This window comes from Columba livia, chromosome 5 (assembly GCF_036013475.1).
Source record: "Columba livia isolate bColLiv1 breed racing homer chromosome 5, bColLiv1.pat.W.v2, whole genome shotgun sequence".
Lineage (NCBI taxonomy): Eukaryota > Metazoa > Chordata > Aves > Columbiformes > Columbidae > Columba > Columba livia.
In genome coordinates, this window is record NC_088606.1 from 13388786 (window position 1) to 13413786 (window position 25001).

At 43.9% G+C, this 25001-nt stretch overlaps 1 protein-coding gene across 8 annotated transcripts in view; it reads right to left on the reverse strand.

Moving 5' to 3' along the window:
- EVL (Enah/Vasp-like) overlaps positions 1–25001 on the reverse strand; it is a 157699-nt gene that overhangs the window by 12291 nt on the left and 120407 nt on the right. For all 8 annotated transcript variants that reach the window (XM_065063493.1, XM_065063489.1, XM_065063490.1 and 5 more), the window contains exons 4-6: positions 8860–8923; positions 4382–4443; positions 73–302 (exon numbers count right to left, since the gene is read on the reverse strand). In XM_065063493.1, coding sequence (XP_064919565.1) covers positions 73–302; positions 4382–4443; positions 8860–8923 — 356 coding nt within the window. The remainder of the gene's footprint in view (positions 1–72; positions 303–4381; positions 4444–8859; positions 8924–25001) is intronic.

The window sequence follows — 25001 nt, forward strand, 5'->3', positions numbered from 1 at the left end:
TACACCAAGCTGCACCAGGCTTTCCTGCAGTGGAAAACAGCCCACGGGGGAGTCCCAGCGCCACCTCCTTACCCGTTGAACTCTCCTTAGTTTGGCACCAGCCAGAGCTGCTGCGAGCCCTGACACTGACCCATCTTCAGAGACAGCCCCTTGGCCAGCACTGGCCGGCAGCGGGGGTGGCGGGGGGGGTGCAGCTCCCATGGGTGGCGGAGGGACCGGGGGGGGTGGCGGAGGTGGGGGCCCCCCGGACGAAGCAGGGATCACGGCAGCGCCACTGGGATGACCAGGTGGAAGTGTTGGGCCTGAAATGCAGAGAATACGAATTAGACAGGAAGCACAATCTCCAGCCCACACAGGAGGTCACGTTCCTGCTCCCAAGGCTGTGAACTGAATGCATGTTGAGTGAGCAACGCAAGGAAGCACCAAGCAGAAGAATGGGAAATGGTGGTTGCATCAATGATCAATCAGCTACAGTTGTGTCCTCCTGTGAGACCCTGTCACTGATAAACTATCCTTCTCCTTCCTCTTCTCCCTGATTGGGCTAGTGTTTTGTTCTGTGGGAAAATCAAAACACAGACAACACTTCCCAGTTCATAAGTGGCACTTTCTTCTGCTCCTCTCATCGCTTTCTACATGGAGATAATACACTACATCAGCCAACTCCATGGACTTCAGTTAACATCAGCTTTTCATCAGAACTGTGGGCTACAGCGATGCGTCCTCCTTTCTGTTGAACATGATGTATGTGGCCTCAGCTGGTCTTGCAAAATAACGGGGGGAGAGTCCAGCTCCAAGCAAGGTTCAGCAAAGCTCCTCAGTGCAGCAGGCTGCTGGAGGGACTGATGGTGGGTAACTCATTTGCAGCGTTCTGCCCGTCTACAACAGGTCAGTTGAACAAATTCACCTCCCTGAGGGTATTTCCCCACGTCACACTCTCTCAGAACAAGCTGCTCTTGATATATAATCACAGGTTCAGTTGTTCAGTAAGTGTTATTTTGAAAAACAGGCAAGTTTTGACTGAGGAACATTTGGAAACTGTATTTAACATTAGCAGCCTGGTTTTCTTCTTATCTAGGTTTTCTTACAATACTGGCTTATTTCTGTGGTTACTTCTGTCATTATTTCACACTCCCAATGCCACTCTTGAAATGAACCATAGCTTCTATTAGAAGCACTTTAAATGTTTCAAGCCCTCTTTGGTTCATGAAAATAATAGCTAGTAATTCATTGTGGGTACAGTTAATTGTAATTGCAAAACTACACCCACCTAATTAGAGGCCAGCCTGAGGCAAAAATTGAACCGAGTCAAAATAATGGATCGATGTGAGTTTAAAATAACTTTATTGAACTAAGTGGATTTCAAGGACTTCTATCAGGTGAAGGACTGAGTCTCCAGTGGTTGCAGAAATATTTTTAGCAGAAAGTGTAAGGAAACATCTCAGTTTTCTTCCTTTTCTAGGTACATCATTTAATCATTATATGTGGTTATAAACAGGAATGGATCCAAGTCACAAACGTATCATCTGAATTGCAAATAGGCATTACTCATAACTGTTTTAACTCTGCAGGTTTTAGACAAGCTCTAGAAATCAAGACCATATGCAAAGTGGCAGACTCAAGCTCTTGATCTGCCTGTGATGAAAAAGGTTTGCTGGAATAGTTGAGTAGTTATAGTGACAAGCCCTCAACTATAAATGCACTTTATACCAGGAAGAGAGTTTCTAGAATGAAATAAATTACAGAAGCACAGGGGATTCTGGGTAACTCTAACAAAATCAATGTTATAGCTTTTGCTGGTAACAGAAATGCCACTTAAAACAAACGATAACAATCACAACCTCTTCAATATTGCTATATAGACAACAAGTCTACGGCAGACCTGGCCTCTAGCGTCAGAAGACCCCATCCCCTATGTTTGGGTCAGCTGAGTATAGATTTTGTATGAAGCTTGCTGCCAAACGCAATTTGACTCTGCTGAATGATAAAAAACTCTGGGCTAATATAGTAAGAATATGCAATGCAACAACCCGGCTACCTGGCCCTGGTCCTATAATTATTGCTTTTTGCCTTGCTTTTAACTCAGAAGGTCCTTGGGCCAGTCCTGAGTGAATTCAACACTTTTCCACCTTGGTTTCAGAAACCTCATACAGCAGGGAGTAGCCTTGGGTCTTTCAGGCCTTTTTCTAGCAGTCACAGGCAGTGCCAACGGGGTTTTTTAAAGAGCTGAAAGCTAAGGCTTTATACAGGTTGTAACTCATTCAAAATCGGTACTTACTCAAGTGGGCAAAGGCTGATGGAGTCATGTAAGGAGGGGTCCTCCTGGGCATAGTCACCTCAGACACAGCAGCGTAAGGGGGAGGCAATGGAAGACAGTGTGACACGGGCTGATACCACTGCTGTGGAGGATGAGATGACGGATGGGAGGATGGGGAGGGAGCCTGGCCAAAGGAGCTGGGGGAGCTGGCGATGGTGGGCAGCAAAGAGGAGGGTGCAACTCCTAGGTGTGGAAAGAACGACCCATCCATGCTTTTCACCTGAGTGCCAGAGGGGCCTAAAGCAATTTGTTCTTCAGAAGGCCCATTCAGAGGTATGTTTGCCAACTGACCTCCTTTATCTGTGGGTCCCCTGACCCTGTCAGGTGGGACAGGGATCACAGGCAGGGTGGTGGGACCACGTGGCTGCGGGACATCACCCCTCTGCAGAGGTGGTGCATTTGTGGTGGGGGAAGCAGAAGACCGAGGAGAGCAGGCAAGAGAAGAGCGCCTGAGAGGCTGGTGAGAGGCGAAGGGAAAGTGGGAAGGATGGAGAGGCGGTGGGGACAGCGAGGTTCGCCTGATGCCTGGTGTTATGGTCCTGCGGTTTGGGCAGGCTGGAGGGGAGGCACCTGCAGCTGTCAGCAGCTCAGAGGCTGAGTGCCTGTGCAGGAGCTGCGGGGGGTCTCTGGCTCTCTGCGGGGATCCAAAAGAGGATTGACTGGTGGGCTCGGGGACAGCAGGTGCTGAAGAGACAGCGCTGGCATGGGGTGGTGGTGGGGGCACAGCACCAGAGGCAGGAGCACCCCAGTTACTGCAGGCGTGAGGAGGAGATGGGGGCTGACAGGGGGGAGAGCACACGCTTATTTGAAGGGTGGAAACTAAAAGAACAGAAAAGACAAATGAAAAGAATAAGATGGGTACATAGCAAGGAACAAAACTAAGGCGAAGCGGAACAGAGATAAAGGAACCGCAAAGTAAATGCAAACAGAAACTCAAATCAAAGAGGAGATGGTGTAGGCACCTGCTCAGGGGTTTCCAACCCTCAGCAGAACCAGAGGGCTGTGAGGAGCAGGAGCCTGGTAGCCCGGGACAGGCTGCGTGCTCTGATGACAGGGAGGCTCCTCCAAGCCCTGTGTGAACCTGAGTCAGGATCACGAGCATCACCCTGACACTTAGGGCAGCTGCAAGGGACGTGCTGAACACAGCGGTGGCCACCTCGTACCCAGTCAGGGGACAGCCAGAACCCCGTGGGAGCCAGGTCCCACTCCTTGCAAATGTCTAGGCAAGATTTTGGGTATGTTCCCTATGCAAAATAGCACACAGTGACCTCTGCTGAAACAGAGTCCAACAACTGCTGCTGACTAAGGTATGTGTGTATGTCTGAGATGGCTTCAAGTCAAAAACTAAAAAGTTTTAACAGCTGAGGAAAAACATTTCACTTCTGTGGCCAAATTAACTGGAAAAACTTCCCCAAAACAGAAGCCCAAGCACAAGATGGCCATCTTGGCTTGCTTGCTCTGCCTTCTTTCAGAGAAGCAAACCCATACTTTGTAGTTATCAGCTATTCCTGTCATCTCTCAGCTTAGTGCAACTTAATATGCTATAGAAGATTTTTGTAAGCTCATTAAATATATATATTTTTTCCATTAAGCTCACAGAAGACTCCTCACTTCATGACCACAAAATCCCCACTGATGAGCATTTAGAGCTATATTTTTCTCTATGCTGTCATTTGCCTTGTACTGCAGAGCAATGGGGAGTGCCTGCCCTGGCACATCCAGCCCATCCACCCCTTCATGCTGACGTCCCTGGGAAACATGGAATCATCCTTGCAGTGGCCGTGCTGCATGCTCTCCTTGTGGGTGTGGAAGAAGCATGGACAGGCCTCCTTGGTCTACCAAAATTTCCTCTCAGCTGTACAAGTTTTGCCAAGCACAAAACCTGCCTAGCTCCACCTGTATGCCCCAGAGCTGAGCATCTGCGAAGCAACACAACCATGCCCAAATGCACGTAAGTCCCCAGCTGAAAATGCCTTACAATCTAATCATAACTACAACCACTTTTAGCAGTCTACAGCTAGAGGAGACAAGCAGGGAGAGACTCTATGTGCTTGGTTTGATACGTGCCTGTGGTAGAGGTTCTTCTTTCCAGAGATTCCTGGCGCTGTTGCTGTTGCTCCATCACCTGTCTAAAACAGCAATAAAAAACCCTTTGATTATTATGTATTCTTTATAATTTTGAGTAAAAGCTTTATACAGTGAGAAGCACACAAGCTGTATGTGTCAGGTGATGTGAGCCGGTCCCTCACAGAACTGCTGTTCCCATGAGCTGGGTGGGTTTGAGTGCACTTGCCATGATGGTGCCATTGCAGGCATTGGGGAAGCGTAACCAGGACGTTACTCAGTGGCTGCTGGACACTGCAGGGTTGGTCAATGCATTTAGGGTGATAACTCCTGAGCGGGCTCAGCAGGAGCAATAGTCAGTATCCCAGGTCCAGGAGAGCACAGCAACCATGCAAGTTGTTAAGCTGAAGTGGATGAGCATCGCCATTGAAGAGTAAGGGGCATCTCCCATAAAATAACACAGTCCTGGGTCTTTTACACATCAGAAGCCCAAGGAACTTGTACTTAAAAAGAAAATACTAGGAAGCTTGATCTGCATTTAGGTGCTGACTGTACAAAATCTGGTTTGTCCAGCTGTACAGCCAAGGTCTCTGCTGGCACTGGACAGTCTGGCCGACAGCCTGTCACCTTATGTCCCAGCATGGCCACCTCTGTGCCAACAGCAGGGCCACAGGGACCACAACTACTGTGTTTCCTCCACAAATGCCCATCACAACATTGCACCACTGCTTTTTTGGCACCTCTCCCCACAGCAGCTGCCACCTCCCGGTCTACCCAGGCCTGGTGTCCCATAGTGAAATGCCTTTTCCCAGGCTGTTTCCCAGAGATGTGCAGTTCCCAAGGTCCATCAGCAGAGGTCTTCTCTTGCACGTCTTAGCGCTTCTGCAGAAAGAGCTGTCACCCTGACCCCTGCCACCAACTCTCCCTGGCCTTTCCCTTGGTAAAAAGATTGATAGCTAAAATCTAGAATATTTGCCAGGCTTTTTACCATATGCATAGATATGGACTACAGATTTCGACAATACTGAAATGACCTTATTGGAGCACTTAGTAATAAGGTTAACTACAATTTTCTTCCATGATTTCTAAGCCATGTTTGCCTTGAATTTGTTTCATATGTGTTTGGGCCAGTTTTAACTGCATAGAGATTTCTTTTTTTCTGCAACAGCTTTACTTCATGATCTACACCGTACGGCAAACTTAACTCTAAGCAACACTTTTTTGACTTCTTACGTAATATTTTAGAGACAAGTCCCTGTTAACTTTTTTGTTTACTTGTACTTTCACATGACTTTACAATTTTGAATAATTCTACCTTATTTACACACTATTAAAAGCTTCTTTTTTAGAAAAAAAAAAAAAAAAAAAGAAAAAAGCCCAGGAAAATAAAGTTATATTATGCAAGAAAAATAGAATGTCTTGATTTGCAAACCAAATTTCCTGTATTTCCATTCTAATTCAATAGATGTGACAGGAAAATCCACAATTACAATTATTTGCTGTGGAAGGATCAGTCCTAAACTGGGTTTATGTTCAGGCCATGCAATCCACCGATCATCAGCAGCTTCTGGAAAACCATTATAGGCACCTGAGAAAATTACTGTATGTGCAAAAGGGAAATAGTTTTGAGGAACAGCCTTAGTTGGCTGATTCAACTGGTTTCATTTAAGCTAAGACATGCTAAATCAAGTAAATAGAAATATTTTCTTTAATACATATCCTGGCTATTATTTGAGAGTTCTGGGTAGAACACCTATGTGACAGCATCAATTGCACTGCTAAAACTTCAATTATGAACACATATACTAAGAATTGCCTAAGCAAACCGTCACCTACCTTATCTTGGCATTTATTAGCAAAATTTTATGATGAAGAACAACTTGACACATATTTTTTCCTCGTTAAATATGAGGGAAATTCTAGTTTATCTGGAGGATAGACTTGGAAAACTCCAGCCTGACAGACCAGGAAAGAAATACAGGTAAGACATCTCCAAGTCCTTAGAGCTGCTGAGAAGCTGATACAGGTGTGGGGTGCTCCCCAAAACAATGGTGAGCCACTGCCATGTGAAGTCTTTGGTGTTCACACCAGCCCTGTCTGCCCTTGGGCAGAAGCAGTTTGCTTGTGCCAAGTACACCCTCCCACAAGTGCTAAAAGGAGAAGTTCTTACATGCTCAGGAAGTCAAACTTATTCCAGCGGAACTAAATAAAGCCTGAGATTGGCATGAGGCTGCTTAAGGAGTATGCAAAGAGTGAAGTACAAGTGGGGAAAAATTACACTCTGGCTTAAAAATATACTCTTTTAACATTTGTGTAAAGGTCTCCAGAAAACCTTTTTAACAGAAGAATTTGCAGGGTAGTAGCCATAACTTCATTTTCTGCCTGCTTATAAGATGTTCAAAAAAAGCTAGGCCTAAAATTAGGTCTGCTCTATGCTTAAAGAATGCATCAGCATAATGAAAGCTGAAAAGCCTCTAGTGCAGATGCAGTAATATCTAAGTGCATCTACTAGCACAGCTTATTCCAGCCCAGTAGAGCAAAAAGCAGCTTTCCCAGAACCACGTGCCCTGTAGCAGTCAAATAATACCTACTCCAAAAGCTTTTACTGTCTTTAAACAAAAAGCAATAAATAATGAAAAAAAAAAAATTTCTAATTTAGTTAAGCTGCTCACTCTTCAAACGTACAGACTAGACACCTAAATTTGAGGTCTGAGTTACATGTGGTCTGATTAATCAGTGATTTCCACGGGTTAAATGGATCAGGTCTTTCAGCCAGGTGGCAGGGACAGGCGGCATTCCCCCACCTCTGGGTGAGCAGGAGCTCTCCTCTGACCTTTGGGATAGCTCTGCTATCCCAAGCAAATCTTACAAATCTTGGGTGAAATACTACACGCTGGCACATTTAATGTTCATATGTAAATTCCTACTAAATCTTAGGCAGGTCAGATTGTTTATAAAGGTGCGGTGAACTCATTTCCCTACACTTGCCTTACAGTTTTTAGAGAAGAGAGAATCCTAAGTACCTACTACAGCATGTGTGAGGTCCTTGTCTTAAATGACCTACTCACGGTTTTATATAGGGACCAGTCAGAACAGTAGTCCTAGAGCAGCAGTGCAAATTTTACATTGCAATACTTCATCCCTGCTGCTCCAGGAGCGTGTGACATGAAGCTACAGAACCCACAGGGCCAGGGCAGCCCCTGGACCCCACAAGGGGGGATCTCGCCTGCTTACACGTTGCACCTGCAAACAAAGGCAGAGCCCACTGAGCCTCATCACAACAGACCAACGCCTGACATCTCTGGTGCTGAACTGTCCTCATAGGTCTGGTTCCACTAAAATCCCTACAAAGCTATTTATTAGCTGGACCAAACATTGGGCCAGGTCTTCTGGAGGGCTAACTGTGCTCTTGCTGGTCCTTCTCTCATTACAGAGCAAATTCAGACAACTTATTTAAGCAATGCCAGCAGCAAACTTGGAGCAGCAACAGGTCCTGCTGACGTCTGCACTCCAGTGCACTCCTGATGAAGTGAGACTCACGAGCTTTTAGCTCACATGTAGCGACAGAATATTCTCCAGTGTTTCCCATACAGTAGGAGGAACACACTTGCAGTGAGTAGGAATATGGGGAACCAAGGTGCTTTTTTGTGTGCACAAGCCTATACTTCAACAGCCTAAGCAGGGCTGCTGGCATGGACATCACTGACGCTGGGCAGAGAGATCACAGCTCTGACAGCATGGACTACTGGTCATACTAGAAGACTTTGCCCAGAATAGGATAGGCATATCTTACTCTTAATGATGGAAGCTGAAGATACTGCTGCTACAGGGATTTCTATGGCTGCTAGAGGGATCTCAGTTGAATCAGCAAAGCTGAAATGAGATAGGCCTCATAATTTGATTATGGAGATAGGCATGTAAGGATGGACACTCCTGCCTACCTTCCCTTTGATGTCAAGACCACTCCTGGTGGCTAGAAAAAGAAAAGGCCATGTGTAATAATGGCACTAAGTCTAGACATAAGCATCTTCCTTATTTTGGTGACTTAGAGCAAAGCATTCATAAAAGGAATGGCATATGGTACAGAAAGTAGCCATAAGCAAAATGAGAATGTATATGGTACATCAGATGCTCCCTGGGCAATATGACTGTCTACTGACAGCAGGTGATCCAGAACAGGATAAGATTAGGCTTTCTCAATGTGTTTGAGAAACACACGCTCAACAAATTACTTTTAAACAAGTTTTGTCTTTAACTCTGAACACTGGCATGCCTCACACTTGCCTCTGAGCAAAAAGTTTGCCTAGGGCTTCAGTTCGCCCTTAAAAAGTCATTACAGAATCATTAGCAATAATTACAGAAAACTCACAATCAGCTTAAAAGAAGTATGAGTATAAAGAACAGTACTTATTGGGGAGCAAGGACTGCACATTGACCCATTACAAACTAGAACTCTGCCATAACTGATGAACTCCACTCACCTTCTCTGTGCTTCCATCTCATCTGGAGATGGCCCATTCTGGACCTGGCGCTGGGCAGCTGGACCTACAAACAAACAAAAGAATGCTACTAGGAAAGCAAATGTGGCCAACTTTTTCAAAAAACAGCGCTACTCAGATTAATTGCTTCTCCATCTTATTGTGAGAGAAAAACCTCAAGCATTATTGTCCTCTCTTTATTTAATTCATTATTTTTCCTAGTAGAGAAATCATTGCCTCCTGCACATTTTCAGTCCCACTAGGAGAATCCAGTGGCTAAATAATTGAGCAGATTTGTTCAGAAACTTGGCACCATGGTAGCTGTAGACTATGTACTCATCCCTTGGTGAGGACCTAGAGTGTTGCAAAAGATGTCCTGTGGAAGGACAGTCCATCGGATTGCAATGCATCACCAGCTTCTACAGGGTTCAGATATAACCTCCCTGGGTTATTCAGCCGAAGTGCTGAGTTTGTGAGCGTACATGCTAACTAGTGGTGCTCTGATGCTGAGCTGGCATCAAAAAGCTTCCTGATGGAAGGTGCAAGGAGATGCAAGATTAAACAAGCCGTTTACAAAGGTGGCTTTTCATTTCAGAACACTATTGGTCTTCTGCTTCTGCAGGATCCAGGCCAAGCTGAGCTTTCACTGGAATTCACCAAGGAAAACCAACTGTACATGCTACTATTTAATTCACATCTCCTCTCTTGACTATGATCATTTAATCTCTGTTCTTGGATATTTGATCAAGCACACTGATACTTACATGACATTTTCAGAAATAAATAATTATTCTGAAAATAAAAAGAAATGTTGGTAACATAAGTTACAGTGGCCTTGCATTCAACAGAAGGAGGATTGTTCTGTTTATTTGGATTTCAACTGGGACTAAACAGATATGAGTTCTATTAAAAGCAACAGCATTTTCCCTTATAAACAGCATTGAGAAATAGATCATTATATGTAGGAAATTTTAGTCTACCTTATTTTTTTTCATTTTAAAATGTAAAATTTAATCCTTTTAAAAGTTATCAAACAACAGCAAGTCAGAATTAAACACCCACAAACCCAAATATGTCACTCACAAATCATTAAAGGTATTTCTCTCAATTTTCTTTATACGCTTCTGCCAGGCATAAAATCATCTGAAAATGAATTTAGAAAGTATGACTGCATGAAAACAGGAAAGATGGCAGAAATGCCTCACAGTCTGAAATTCCAGGGTGTTGACTGACTCTGACGAAATTGTGCATATTTTTGAAATGTGTTTAAGGACTAACATTTGCAGAAAGGGAACACAGCACTTTCTCAAAATCAGGCCCATGTATTCCAGTTCTGAGTATCCCAAAACTGGAGCCCATGACAACCACTGAGTCAAAAGCTCCGAGATTTAAAACTACCTTAGGATTGGGTATGAAGTGAAGACAGTTCACTTCTTTAATGCCTCATGACTGCCAACTTAATATTGTTTGTCAGAGGCCTTTGGCAAACTGTTTAGACAGAAATGCCACATTTTGTAAAGATCACACAAAACAACAAATGGGGAAGCGGAAAAAGGTGGTTTTTTGGAAGTAAACAGACAAAATGTAGCAGATATTTGGGAGCACAGAGCAGTAGGCTCACATGTGAGGAGTTTAAGGTGCAAGAAGGATGCCATGCTACTGCGTCCACGCTTATACTGTGCATCTTCACCACTGAAGTGAAAGCAAGGCAGGGCTACCCCCGTGCTGCAGTTACAGTGAAGTTAAACAACTTCTAAACAGGTGAGGTCCCATCCCCAGCCCATGGAAATGGACCAGACTCCCCACGGTCTGCAGTGTCACCGGTTTGGACCCTGGCTCTGGTGTGTGCAGGTAACATCCATGTTCTCCTGTGCACATACATGTACCTGTGAGACAGTTCAATAAGCAGACTTCTGGGTGAAAGCCTTTCAAGGTTAAAGTCAGTTACACCTCCCTCACCAGGTAACATTCCACTGTGACCAACTGTAGCCATGCTCATCCCTGCATATGATTTTGTTGCAAGAAAACTTCCCTTGTATATCAGAGCATCATACAGAAGCTTGTGCTCTGCTTGGAAAGAGTCTAAAAGCAGGTGTCAGCGTGAACAAGAGAAGCCAGAGGATGAGGCAGCAGAAACAATTCTTGCCTGGCAATATTCATGTCAAAGTATATAGGAGGCTCTAATGATGCCATCTTAATCTGGTACTTCGGCATGAATCTTCTCTTGGGGCCAAATGCTCAGATAAATTATTGTGGCCAGTTTGACTGACACTAGACACGCAGAAGGAATCAAAGACCAGACTACCAACACCACATAAAAAAATAACAACTCTTTTTTCCTGTGGGCACTGTTATAAACTGGCTATGTAGCTTTAAAACCAAACAAATACAACCAAATCAATTTGGAAAGCGGCTTAAAGAAAACCTTTTAAAGCAATGTTACAAAACATGTCTGAAAAGTTGGGGTTGTTGCCTCTTATCACCTGGAGCTTTCTCAAGCTGATTTTGCATCGCAGGCAGGTAAATGAATGGGCATATGAATCTGCAAACAAATCGATCTCAATTTTCAGCATGAAGAAGTCCTAGTAAATTCAATGAGTTTACTTCTATTTTCTGTATGTACGTGTATATTTGCAGGATTAAGAACACACTTGAAACTAAATACACATCTTTTGGTTGCAATACATGGTTGCAAAAAGAACACTGGCTTTAAAAATTTGTCACTGGCATAGCAAATATCTGATATGTTCCCAGGGCAGACCATAAGTCAATTGAGACAACGCTACTGGAAAATTTTTCCCTCACTTCACTGGAATAACTTAATTTCACTCCCTTATTCAGAGGTGAGTTCCATGCATTAATAGTGCCTTTTTTTTTTAAACATTAAGAACCCTAGCTGACTGTTTCAGTTGGTGGAATTTTGTTCTGCTTATTATTGGGTCATAGTGTGAAATGTCCTTAAAGTGAGAACAAAAAGCTCCTAATTATGTTTTGAAATTGCCAATTTCTTCATTGTTTCTGTAGAAATGCCCTCCTCTTTAGAAAGACAAAAACAAGAGAAAAAAGATCAGGAGGAAAGAAGCTACTTCAGACCTGACTCAGTAAATAATCAATATTGAAAAACTCCTTGTGTAAGTGGTAACAAATTTGCAGATATTTTTATTTGCACATTAATTTAAAAAGCAGACAATTTTTCAGTTGCAGAGGGTGCACGACAGCACAGTCCTCATAATGCCCTAAGTGTCTCATGGCCATCTGGAGACATGTAACAATTGGTGTTTTCTGAGCAATGACTAATTCTTCTCTTTTACATTTAGATCTTTTACTTAAAATCAACACACAGCAGCAAAACATCATTTGTTCCTTTAAATCTTTTCCAAACTAATTTTTCTTCTATTTTACTGCTGACCAGTAGTGAAACATTAAAGAAGTGAACTGTCTTCACTTCGTTCCCAATGGTAAGACATTTTTAATGTCCTCTTCTGCACATTAGTTTTTGTTTAGGGCAAGTTTCTTCTCAAAGTGGAGTACCCTAACAAAACTGGGAGACAAAAAAAGGCAAGGACAACAGAAGAGGAAGATGAAGCTGTAATAGGTAGCTTGTCCTCTCTAAAACAAGCAGGAGTGGAGTAAAAGTTGGTAAGATAATGCTACCTGAGGAAAAGCCCAGGCCAGCTGCAGAGGTCAACCGCAGCCCCTGGAAACAGGAATACCTGCCTCGTGTTTCTGCAGAGGCTTGTGCTGATTGGAAGTGGCTGGAAAAGAGTTTGAGGAAAGTTTTATGTGGAGTTGTCCTGGGATAACAGGGTGTTCAGGGTAGTTACACCTTCTGCTGCCAGTGGGTTTACAGCTCTTCTTGTCACCAGTGGGGAAACACATCTGTTCTGTTTGCCACCGGTCGTTGTTTTGCTTCAGTTATCCATGACCATAAGAAAGAATTCCTTCAGGCATGCTGCTTGTGATCTTATTCAAACCAATCATTTTTCTACAGTAATATGAAACCTGAATTTGCAAACTCGAAAGAAAGAGGCTAGAGGCACCCTGTTTTGGCAATTAAGATTTTGCCTGACAGTGGCCAATGCACTTGAAAGTCCAACACAAAGTTTTGGGTCTGTTCATTGCCCAAAACATAAATGCTGTCAGATCCCTCACCCCTCTACCCCAACCTCCAAAACCTGCCTTCTTGGCAGACCCAGGCATAGCACCATCTGATGTGAAGTCTACGAACAACTTCAGTCTCCATAATGCTGGAGATGGATGTTTCTCTCATCCCTAACCTTGTTTTTAACATGTTTGGCCAAAGTTCATACAGATACTGAAGGCAGGGATTATTTTTATGCTTGGTTCCATATGTGTATGCTCTGCAGCGCATATACAACAGGCTGAGGCTTTTTCAAATTCAAGTGGACCTTTCTAGGTTTAACTTCTCTTCATATTTTTAGATATTTCTCAGACCTGAGCAGTTAAGTGCTCCTGCATCCTCATCTAAACACATTTCTCAGAGCTGCCTCTGACCCTGAGAACCTTTGGGAGGAGCCTCACAGAGAGTGATTCTCAGCACATTAACCAGGAGAGATGGTTTTGCTACTGACCCATTTGCAGCTTCAGAGATGTTGTGATCTGCATTTTTAGCAACTAATTAATGCAGGAGATACATTGTGCATGTCTGTATTTCCTCGCTTCATTGCTTTGTAATAATTAACTGCATTTTTATATAAGCATCTTGTGATTTAGCTCAAGGCAGACTTTGGGAGCACATGGATGTTTCAGGTGTTTGCTTTTTCTCCTCCTGCTCAGCCACCCCAGCACCTGCCCTGTCCTTCCCCCTGAAGATGGCGATGGGGAACTCCTGGCAGTGGGGCACCACTTTGCTGTGAGGGTGATGGTTTCCATATGCTGGTGGCTACTCCTGTACCACTGCACCATGTTACTGCCTGGAGATGTGTATGTCTGGACACATCACCAGCCATGAAACAGGACCAAAGCTGTTGCCGAAGGAAAACCCGTGCTCCTGCTTCCACTCTGGCTTGGCTGTGGCGGGAAGGCAAGAGTAAGAAGGAGCAGTGTCATCATTTCTCTCCTGCTGGGGCAGCCCCCAGTAGTGTTTCTTTTTCCTCTTTTACTTACGCAGCAACTGCAAACGCCGCTGACTGTGTGCACTCAAAAAAATCGTAAGACTAGGCTAATTTCCCCAAGCAACACGGATTTTGTGTGTCTTCAACACAAAAGACCCAATCTAACTTACACATCTTATATTCATTTCACACAATGGAAACAGAGCAGCCACCAAGGAGGGTTTCTGCAAGCCCTATAAACTCTGTGGTGCTTGTGCACCAGTGTGATGGGATTTAAATTTATGAGACTGAAAATTTTTGTTCTGCACATGAACATGATCATTTTGTATGAAAAAAAACCCACAGCAGACTATGGGAGGAAAAGAGCTGCGAGACAGATAGACAGCTCTCACTCATTGCTTAATGGTTTCAGCACTTATTTGGATTTCAGGAGACCCAGGTTCAAGCACTAGGTCTGACCTGTCATCATTTATATCTTGGGAATGTGACATTGCTTATCCTGACCAGAAGGGAAGAATTCATTCCAGATTACAAGTTCCTGCAAAGCTTTTGTTTCCCATAGAAATATCTTTCAAATAAATTGGCATTTTCTATCAGAAAAAAAAAAAAACAGTTGTCAAAAGCACTTCTGACCAGTGCTAATACCAGTGTCCCCACTTAGGTACAGCTCGGGCCATCGGTCCCCGCACCAGGGCCCTGAGGACTCCTGGCTGGGATCCCACCAGCACCTGGGGCCAACCTGCAAACCCACGCAGGGGCTCACCTGGAAGGTGCCTTTTGCTGTCTCCACCATAACCTCTCTTCTTCACCCCCACACACTTGAGGGGTGTTCCTTGCTCCTGGCTGCACTGCTGCCCAATCTCCCTGAGATCTCCACAGGCAGGGCAGCCTTGTGATGTGGATGTGAAATCCAGTGGGCTCTGGCTGGCAGGAGGAAGGTCTCTGTGTCTCCTCACACCACTGTGTCCCCACATTCGCAGCCTGGCTGTGGTTTTGGCTCTCTTGCCACTGTTGGGCAATGACGCTGCTGCTGCCAAGACTCTGTGAACACTTTAAATATCTGCTTCTGCCCTGAGACCTCGACCTGCTTTGGGCCCTTTTGGTCTGTCCTGGTGTGGACCAAAAGTGCTGGAGACCTTCTGCCATGCCCACATGTAAACGAGCGAAGGAGCCGGCACTGGAACCAGGCGCAACATGGCTGTGCCAGTGACACTGTGTTCAGACTCATTAGTAGAGGCAATTAGCCTGGACAAAGCACTGACCTAATTAGCCTAGATAAAACACCTAGATAAAGCAGGGTGCCTACACATCTTCTGGGGCCTGAGCTACAACAACCTGAGTTGGATGACACAGCAGGTCGATGTAGAAATAGATTTCCATGGTGAGTTAAAGGACTGGGAAGGGGGATCACCCCACTTACTGCACCCCAGCTGGGCAGAGCCATGGACCCCTCACGTGTGCTGCCACAGCGTTGCCATGCTGGCAATTTGGGACTCCACGTGTCCTGCCTTGTCTGACCTGCACCAGCTCATGTGTTAGGTGTGCTGCAGGGAGCCTCTGTCTGACTGGGATGCAGGCGCTGAGACAAAGCATGGACAGACAGATGGATGGGGCAGTTTTGTCTGCGGGTCACTAGTGCCTCAGTTTTCAAAATTTCAATGCCATTCGGGTTTTGTTGTGCTGTTAACTATGTGACAGAGCACCTTCAGCTCCATGAAGGATCCTGTTGGATCATTTGAATCACAGTAAGCAAAACCACCCTGGCAGAGAGAGCAGGAGCACACCCACCCAAGGCAGGGCTTGGCTATGGTGCCACAAAGCCGGCTTTCAGGCAGTGTTTGCCTCATTCCTGTTAAACATTAACTTCAAATAGAAAGAGTTTCAGAGAGTGTTATTCATAGGCTGGGTGCCTCGGCTGCATTTATAACAGAGCACATTAAATACCTTCTATAACAGGGGTGTCAAACTCATTTTCACCGGGGACCACATCAGCCTTGCAGTCGACTTCAAAGGGCTAAATGTGACTTCAGGACTGTATAAATGTAGGAGTAGTTACACTTATGCAGTCCTAAAATCACATTTGGCCCTTTGAAGGCAAACACGAGGCTGACGTGGCCCCCAGTGAAAATGAGTTTGACACCCCTGCTCTATAACAACATTTACACTTGGCCCAAACTTTTCCTCTGAGAACTGCAAAGAACTTTACCAGCCTTAACTGAGCTTCACCAGTGCTATTAGGAAGAAATCAAATGACTCAATTACACCGACATCATGTCTGTACAAGTAAAAGTTGTTTGCATCAATTTACCTACAGGTGAGATTTGCTACCAACACAGTTAAACCTATGCAAAAGGCCACCTGAGGCACTCTTATTTTGATGCAGACCAAATTAGTTTTGGTTTGACCCAAGGCAAGAAGAGTGCAGCGAAACGAGCATTTCCAGCTCTGTGCCAAAAAACTTTTGTACCTCCCTCCCTTGTGCCCTGGTGACCAACAGTGCTGCAAGTCGGTGGCAGTGCAAAGTAAAACACTTCCTCTAAAACCAACCCCAGCAACATTTCACACAACCTCATTTTACCTTATATTACACTGGACAAGGAGCAGTGTGTATCCAAGCACCGACTCCCAGATAAATTGTAGAAACTCCCAGCTTAGAAGCTCTTAAAAGTGCCATTCCAAAGATTGCAGTTGTTTTATCTTTTACCTTTTGCTTGTAAGATTACTTTAATCTAATGTGAAACAGGCCCTCCTTAAACTGAAATTAGGGTGTGAGCACAGGGGGTCCATATGAAGTCTGTTCATTTAAACTAAAAACCGATTTAACATTCACTGCTGAAACTTTCTGATGTCGATAAGGTCTAAGGACAGTGACAGGACTGGAAAAACAAGCCTGGTATTTAACATGGGAGTGCCCTACACTATCACTGGTACACACCTCCTGCAAGTACATATGTACAGGTGTGTACATTGTGCACAGCCCTTTTCTTTTTTCAGGAAAATCAACAAATGGAATTGCAGTGCTTTCTACATGCACAACCGCACATGTGCACTGAGCAGGACAGAAGACACGAGATCCAGAGAGAAGTTACCAAATAGAAAGGCCATGCAAAGATCTAGTGCTGCAAGATGATTAGAAATAAACCATCTTCAATACACCAGAATTGCCACTGAAAACATCAGCATGAAACCAGTGTGCCTTTGACTCAACTGCTAAGGCTTTTCATTCAGCTATTTTGGATAAAATATCGTGGCAATTGTTTAATCCTGCTGTTTATCTGTCATGGCACTGGAACAGCATTTGATAATTTTTCATTCTGATGTCTTGTTTGAGTTGGAGAACAAAACTTCTTTTTTTCATTCTGAATGCAATAAAGATGAGTCGGTGCTAGAGCAGCTCCTGCAGTAATTGACTGCACTCTGACAGCAGGGATCATATTGAATATGTAAAACACATGACTGGTGCATTTATCTCAGCATCAGTGCCTCAGCTCAGGAGCACAGCTTGGGTTACCTTTCACATAAAAGATAGCTTAACCAGCTTCAAAAGAAATTTAAAAACATATATAGGTGACAGTGTGAAAAGGAAGCCTTCCACAATGAGGTTTCTCTCAAGCTGTCGGGGTCAGCATCTCCTGCAGAATGCAGCCTGGGCTGGTGGGATTGCATCCCCATGGGTAGGGCATGCAACAAAGGTGAGACATCCATGGGTCTGGTGTGGGATTCCCTGTGTTTTATCTGGTGACGGATTAATGTAAAATATAAGAACTACAAGAGAACTGGGAATGATTTTGCTCTCAGCAGCTCTAAAGGAAAGAAAAACACCAGTACACTGATCTAGAATAGCATGAGTCCATCAGGGTGGGAGGAGGTGGGAAACGAAAGTTGCAGCTTCCCTGGGCAGGAGAGGTGGCTGACCCTTGGTCCTCCACTTCCCAGGGAAGTGCTTCAAGCACCCAACCTGCAGAATGGCAGCAAAGGGGGAGGTGATGCCTACATAGCTAACTGGATCAGGCTCCAGTGTTGCAGAGCCCAGTGAATGTCTTGGGACAGGACCAGACCCTATGTAGCACTGGCTTTCCAGGAAACAGCCCAGATGGCAAGAAGAGCACAGGAAACCCCCTCAGAGGGCAGGGCAAGGTGAACTGGAGCATCCCGGAGGGATTCTGTTTGCTGCGCTGAGCTCTGAGCAAGAAATAACTAATTCAGCAATCGCTCAATTATGCACTAATGAAACAGAGGCAGATAAGGCAGCACCTGCCAGGCAGCAACGAGCGGCAACCGGCAGCATCTCCTTCCTTTGCGGGTGCCGACGTGGAGGCTCTGCTGTGTTTAGAGAAACAGCCTTGTTTCCGCAGGCAGTTCCATGATAAGTAAGCATCCTACTTAGTTGATGACTGACTGCTTTTGCTGTGGGAATTGCCTCTGGCTCTGAGAAAAATGGTGTGTGTATGGAAAGCCATGAGAATAGTCTCTTTTTATTTTTTTTTTGAGGGAAAAAAGGCATTGTTGAATTTCTAAGGGTGTGAGTCCAGTGTTGCTGGGTTTCTGAACACATATGGAGAAGATGGTGGGACGAGGCATCAGTCAGTGCCATAAGTGAAAAAGTAATCCATAAAATTCAGGACCATGAGACAAGCTTAAAAAAACCCTATTAAACAAACCCCACAATTATTGGTATTAAATAAAAAAGCCGCAAAGCACTTCAGTTCTCTTTTTCCCCTCACTTTTTAATTTTTTTTTTTTTTAGAATGTACGTCAAGCCTACTTCCCTGCACATCCAGGTTTGAAACTTTTCTATAAAGGTTAGGATCAGGTTATAATCTCATGCCTTTAAGCAGTAATGAAGCTTTAAGAAAAACACCAACTATAATCAGACTCGTTAAAATTGAGAGCATTAGCAATACAGAGAAGCGGTCACCGCCCTGCCACCGCATGGGGGTCTGGTTAATGCCAGAATCCAGGCAGTAGATGCTCCAAAGAAGCTGAGGGTGTAAATCAATACCCACCATCTAAACATATGGTTTATAGTACAAAGATATTTTCCTGAATTTGGTTTTAATGAGTATATGGATTGTTTCACTCCGATGAGTTTGCCAGGTGCTGTCCCAACAGGGAAGGGAGCACCAGCAACACTGGCCTTGTGCTCTGCAGTAAGAGCATCGCTCAGCTCAGAAAGCACCTTCCCATTGGAGTCTCTGCCTCATGCATCTGTTCCATGAAATATAAACTGAGTATCTTCCTTTGGCTAAGTGTGACCATGTGTGTATTTGTACATCAGTACATGCATATACCTGTTTATACAGACTTCATACTTAAAATCCCTTGCATCAAACAAAAAGCAGCAATTAAAACCTTTTTTTTGGGACAAACTGAATCTCTGAAAATCTCTGAAGCTACTGGGCAAATGAACCCAGCCTCTAGCATGTACAGGAGTGCAATCAGCTCATATTTACACACTTGGCTTGTCAAACATCATCTCTAGTTTTGTTTAACATTAAGACTTACAACACATTAAATCAGAAAAATACATATGCTTAGTGTAGTCTGGTGCAGCACTCAAGGCACCTAGAGCACCATGGTCTATTCTTGGCCTAACTCCACGTGTAACCTTGCAAGGCAAGTCTCTCAGTTTTTAACTGTCTCTTTCCTTTTTCCCCCTTTCCTTCCTCTGGTGAAACAGTAAACTCCTCAGGGCAGTTTTTCAGTCTGTACTTCCACAACATGGAGAACAGCAGGGTCCCACATGTGCATTGAAGCAACAGGCATACATAGAAAACAACACATTGTAAATACACAGTTTGCATCCTGTTAAGATCCAGACAAGATCCATTTTACCACTATTTAAACCACAATGCTGCTGTAAGACAACTAGGATGGGCACCTGTATCTAGACAGAGTGCTGGAAGGTGGAGGACTTTTCAACAAAACATAACTAAATGGATGGATTTATGAAAAAGCATAACCCCCCCCAACATTAGCAATGGGTAGTCCTCCTTGACAATAGACACACAAGTCTAATAAATTCAACAGATAAACAAAAAATGTCAAATACAGCACCTGATCCCATTCACACACCATAATCCAAGCTCTCTGCTTAAGGCAAGTTAAAGTCCCACTAACTAGGAAGGTCCATAGTAAATCCACCCATCCTCCTCAGCCTAATGGCCCAACCCTACACAACCCTGCAAATCCTCATTTCCAGAAAAACTGAGAGGAATTGACAGTCACAGGCAGGTCATTATGGAAACAAAAAACAGGTAAATATCCAGGTGAAAATAGCAGGTATAAAATGCTGCCCTTGTTGCTATCTATTTTTTTAAATCAATATCTATTCCATGATGCTATTAATTAGCAAATAAAGACAGAAGCAATCCAACACGTTGATTCAGAAGTAAGTCATCGTCCTATATTCTTACTGTAATGAGTTCTCCTGATTTAACAGCCCTGACAAATACCGGCATCATCTGAACCTAATGGGTAATTTCTTTCAAATACTATCTCAGCATCCTACTGCCCGCCTGCTGAAATTAAAAGCAAGTAAAAGACAAACAATCCCTTGATGAGCTACAACTGGAAGCAATTCCCCAGCACAACTGGATGGTGGCACAGAACATTTCCATGCAAAAAAAAGCCCTGGTGCAAGCACCCCTTCCCCCTTTCTGGGACAGAGAATGGCATGCAAGGGACGGGACACGCAAGGCAGCGGGGAGGTTTCCATCACCTACAAGACATTCGGCACAGGATGATGCAGTCACAGTGGCAGAGGCAGAAGCAGTGCCAAATCCATTCCCTCCTGACCATAGTATGGCAGCAGCCTCCTCAGCGCACTCCTCTCCGCGCCCTCCTCATTCCCAGCGCTTACCCACCGCCCGGCCACAGACCAGGTTTCACCAGGTGTCATCTATCCGCTGTCGCAGCAGCAAAGTGGGCCCGGACGCTTAAATATTTAATCAGACCCTCTTCCTTGCCTATCACAACGCTTCGGGGTGTCTGAATGCCAGACTTAATTGTCTGGACTTTCACATAATACTGTGGAAGTCAGAAAGAAATTGCATTTTCTGTCCCAATCAGACCACCATATGTTCACCTACATGCAAGTAACTACAACAAATGCAAAGTGTGAATAAGCAGAAAGTTTGTTTTTACTGGAGAAAAAAATGGCTGCAAATGAACATGAAGGATCAAATTCACTGGTGGTGTGGCTGCTGAAGTTGAAGAGGCTACACCAGTGATGAATGTCGAACACTAGTTTTAAAATGTAAGTGCGAACATGCTGGATTCAGAAATTAGTATGTGTGGCTTAAAATCCCCATCTACTGTCTTTCGGTTCTTTTCATCGCCCCTGATCTCCTCTGATCCCAAGACTTTTCTCCCTTTCTACTTTTTCTGCTAATCACTTTCCTTTTCTATATTTAAGTACAGCAGGTCTTGCAGAAGCAATGCAGTTGAAGTTAATGGACAGTTTGTATAAGGAGGCTATGCAGAATATTCATCCTCTGTTGTTTATGCCTTGCCACCAGCCCTTTGATCCATTTCTTTCCCTTCTCCTTGCCTTTGCACTATTAGGTCTATGGGGACTTCACACAGCCCAAGCCTGTACTCCTCAAGCAAACTTAGAGCTGGTTTAGGGGATGTATCTCCACAACTTCAGTGACACTACTCTGATTTACACCAATTAATATTAATTAATATTAATATTTACACCCACTGAACACAGCAGGTTACCTTTTATCTGACTTTTAGAATATGCTGAATAAAAACTATAAGGCTCTTTGTATGCTTACAGCAGGTGAAACCCCAGGTGGAGGCCGGTTCATAACTACCTTGCAATGTATCAGAGCCACTCCTATCCTTCTTACAGAGTACATTATCAGCATAACTGAGTAGTTGCTCTTTCTCTGTACCTGCCTCCTACAAAGTTAAAACACACTCAGTGTTTGAGTGATATGTAGATATTCTAATAGCAAAGCTGCTTATCATAAGTTTTCTAAGGCTTGTTGCTATGAATTATTTATGTCCCATTTTAAGTTTCAGGTACGTTCCATTATCAGATGCAGCAAAACAAGTATTAACTAATTAATATCTGAGACAGCAATAACTCTGTTAATAGCAAATTATCTTTTTCACTATGGCACACAGAGGGTCTAAATTCTACCTGCATATGCTCATTCTTTTCTGCTTGCTGGCTTATAAAGTCATTAGAGGCACATCAGCAAACAGGAATACTATACTCAAACCTGAGTGTAAATTCAGGTTCCCATATCCATAAATGCCAAGGGTCTTATGCAATTACTTTCTGAGAGTTTAAGAAAATCCAGAAATAAATTTAAATTAAGAAAACTTGCATTAAACCAATAAAATTTTACACTACATTTTATCATCAGGACTCCAGTTTTTCTAGAGAAAGAGGTACGTTCAAACCATTGTGTTCTCAGTTTTGAGGACACTCCAAATGCTTGCTGTTCTCCTTTGCTTTCCTCCTATAGCTCACAACGAATGGAAGCATCTGGCTGGCATAAAACATCAGCTCTGATCTCTGAAGCACTGACTTATCCCGCACCAGCACTGGAACCCCCTGCTCTTTCAAAAGAAAAAAGTACTACACAAGTGTCAGCAACTAAAAACAATATACTGAACTAATGAGGAAATGTGTAAACTCAGAGATGTACAACTCCATTCTGTCATAAGATTGCATCGAACTCTTTCAATGACTTATTTGGCCAAGACTATCGCTATTCTGTATTTTCTTTACTATTGTCTTACACACCTCTTACACACTAAGATTCTGGTTGCTAAGGGGTTAAATTTGTTCATGACTAATAAAAAGCTGAAAAATATCCTTCCAGGCCAAACAGCATCTCAGTGAATCTCAGACTGATCTAAGAGAGATTAACAGATTCCTGCAGATCCTTCTGCAGACCTACCACCTGCACAGAGAACGCTCTGCCAACAGTCTGCCGTGCAACCAGGAGAACGGGTGAGTGGGTATGCCTGCTTCTCCCTCCCCTTTACCCTAAAATTAATTTAATTGTTTTAAATAGCTCATTCAAATACAAAGTGGGGCAGCACAGACAGTGCCACCATGTGAGTGGCACAGCGTGGCCTTAGGTGATCTGCAAGGAGAGCACATGCAGACTGAGAACAGGTTCCTTCAGGGGCTCCACCGTCACTCCTAACTCTGAAATGAAGATCGTGATCCACAGTCACATCAGCAAGAAAGTGACCACTCAGGAGTGGGAAACAGCAGCACGGCCCACAGAAATTTAAAGAACCTGAGAAAGCAGCTGCCCTAGGGAGGATGATGTGAGCCACCACCTCTGCTTTCTACCTTGGGCAAAGTTACGACTTGCTGGATGCTACCAGGGCTGGTCTAAGTGTGGAAAAATAAAATATTCAGGTGTGACCAAAAACATTGTGACCGGATACTTTTGTAACACCTGTATCAGGATTTGAAGCTGCAGTACGTGTGCCACCAGCTATATGCAAGTCACCTAAAGTGATGGGCAGCAAGTGGGCATAAAAGCCCCCAGAAGCTTTGTAATTTCTTACTGTCATTATTTGATGCTTGCCTTCGCAAAGACTACAGGCCAGGTTGCCTGTGGCAGGACAGATGACTTCTGAATGACCAGTGCTTGCACATGTTGTGTACCCAGAGAGATTTTAAGTTACAATTCAAATGACAATGGACTGTCCTTACTCCTATATAGAAAGCAATCTTGACCCTATTTTGAGCACCAACCAATACCCTCTGGCTAGAAAGCAAACACTCCCTCAACTAACTGCTCTTGTAATCCTTGCAACAGGAAATCTATTGTGCAAATTGTATTTTGACAAATATAATTCACTCCTGAGTCTACAGCAAAGACTGACAAATCACTCCCGATGCCCAGCGCTTACCTGGTGCAGCAGTCATCTGAAACGAGAGGTGCTAGAAAAAATGCTTCTTTTGTCAAACAGAAGTTGGAAAGCTGTAATTCCACAATCCACAACAGTAAAACAGCTCCGATACTGCAAGTGGTAGGAGGCAGGCAAGTGGCTCTCCTACATGAAGCTTTTTGCAGAAAGACTGTAATTATCTGTCTGAGCACCTACTGATTATATCTGGAGACTGTGCACCTAGGACCCAATATGCAGCTGATACAACTTGTGTCATTCTAATTTCTGTATATTTGGCCCTTAAATGAAAAGGTTGCTTTCCTTTTTTATTCCTAATATCTATTATCCATGCTTGGGGAGGCACTTCCCAGCACATTAGACAGCTAAGAATCCAGAGGCCATGCCAAAACTTAAATGACACCATGAAGTGACCTAAGTGCTTAGTTTCTTGATTTTACTAGTGTCTATCCACCGGCACTCTGAGCATGTCTGTACTCTAAAGAGCTCTGGAAATCACTCAAGAAAGAGATCAATGAACTTTAAAGTTCCTCAGCTGGGCAAAATATACTAAAAAAGCTGTTGTCGTGCCATTGCCCAAATCACTGTAGTCCTGAAGATGGAAACCAGTTTCTTTCGTTGAGGATCAGTGTCAGATGTTTTGTCCTACCTGTAGAAGTGTTCATACCAAACCAGGTTTAACTTCTGATATTGTCTTCCTCTGTTCCTCTATTTCCATCATCTCTTCCAAGGCACTCCTGGGTACCATGCTGAGGAGAGCTGAAGTGTTTCTCACCAGTGTACAATGACTGCAGGATGGCTGTTACTCCACAGACACTGCACTCACATACCCTAGCAACTGGGTTGGAGTAAGATTGTATAGAGCTGATTTAAGACATGTAAGAAAGCACCCCACTCATCTCCTCTCTCAAAATTCAGTGTCTGCAATACTGGCACAAAGGAGTGAGAACAACATAAGAATACAGCATGTAACCTTCATTTCTTACATGGACAGCCATGGTTCAGGTGCCTGCACTCACCCACATGAACAAAAATACCTACCTGGCACAGCATCTGTTTCAGAATTAGACCCTAATATATATTTCCAGTTACAAATTTTTTTAAGTAGGGTGCCCAACTGATAATTTCTGCCAAGAAATGGAGACCAAGAAGCATTCCAGGCAGATCCAAGTCTCA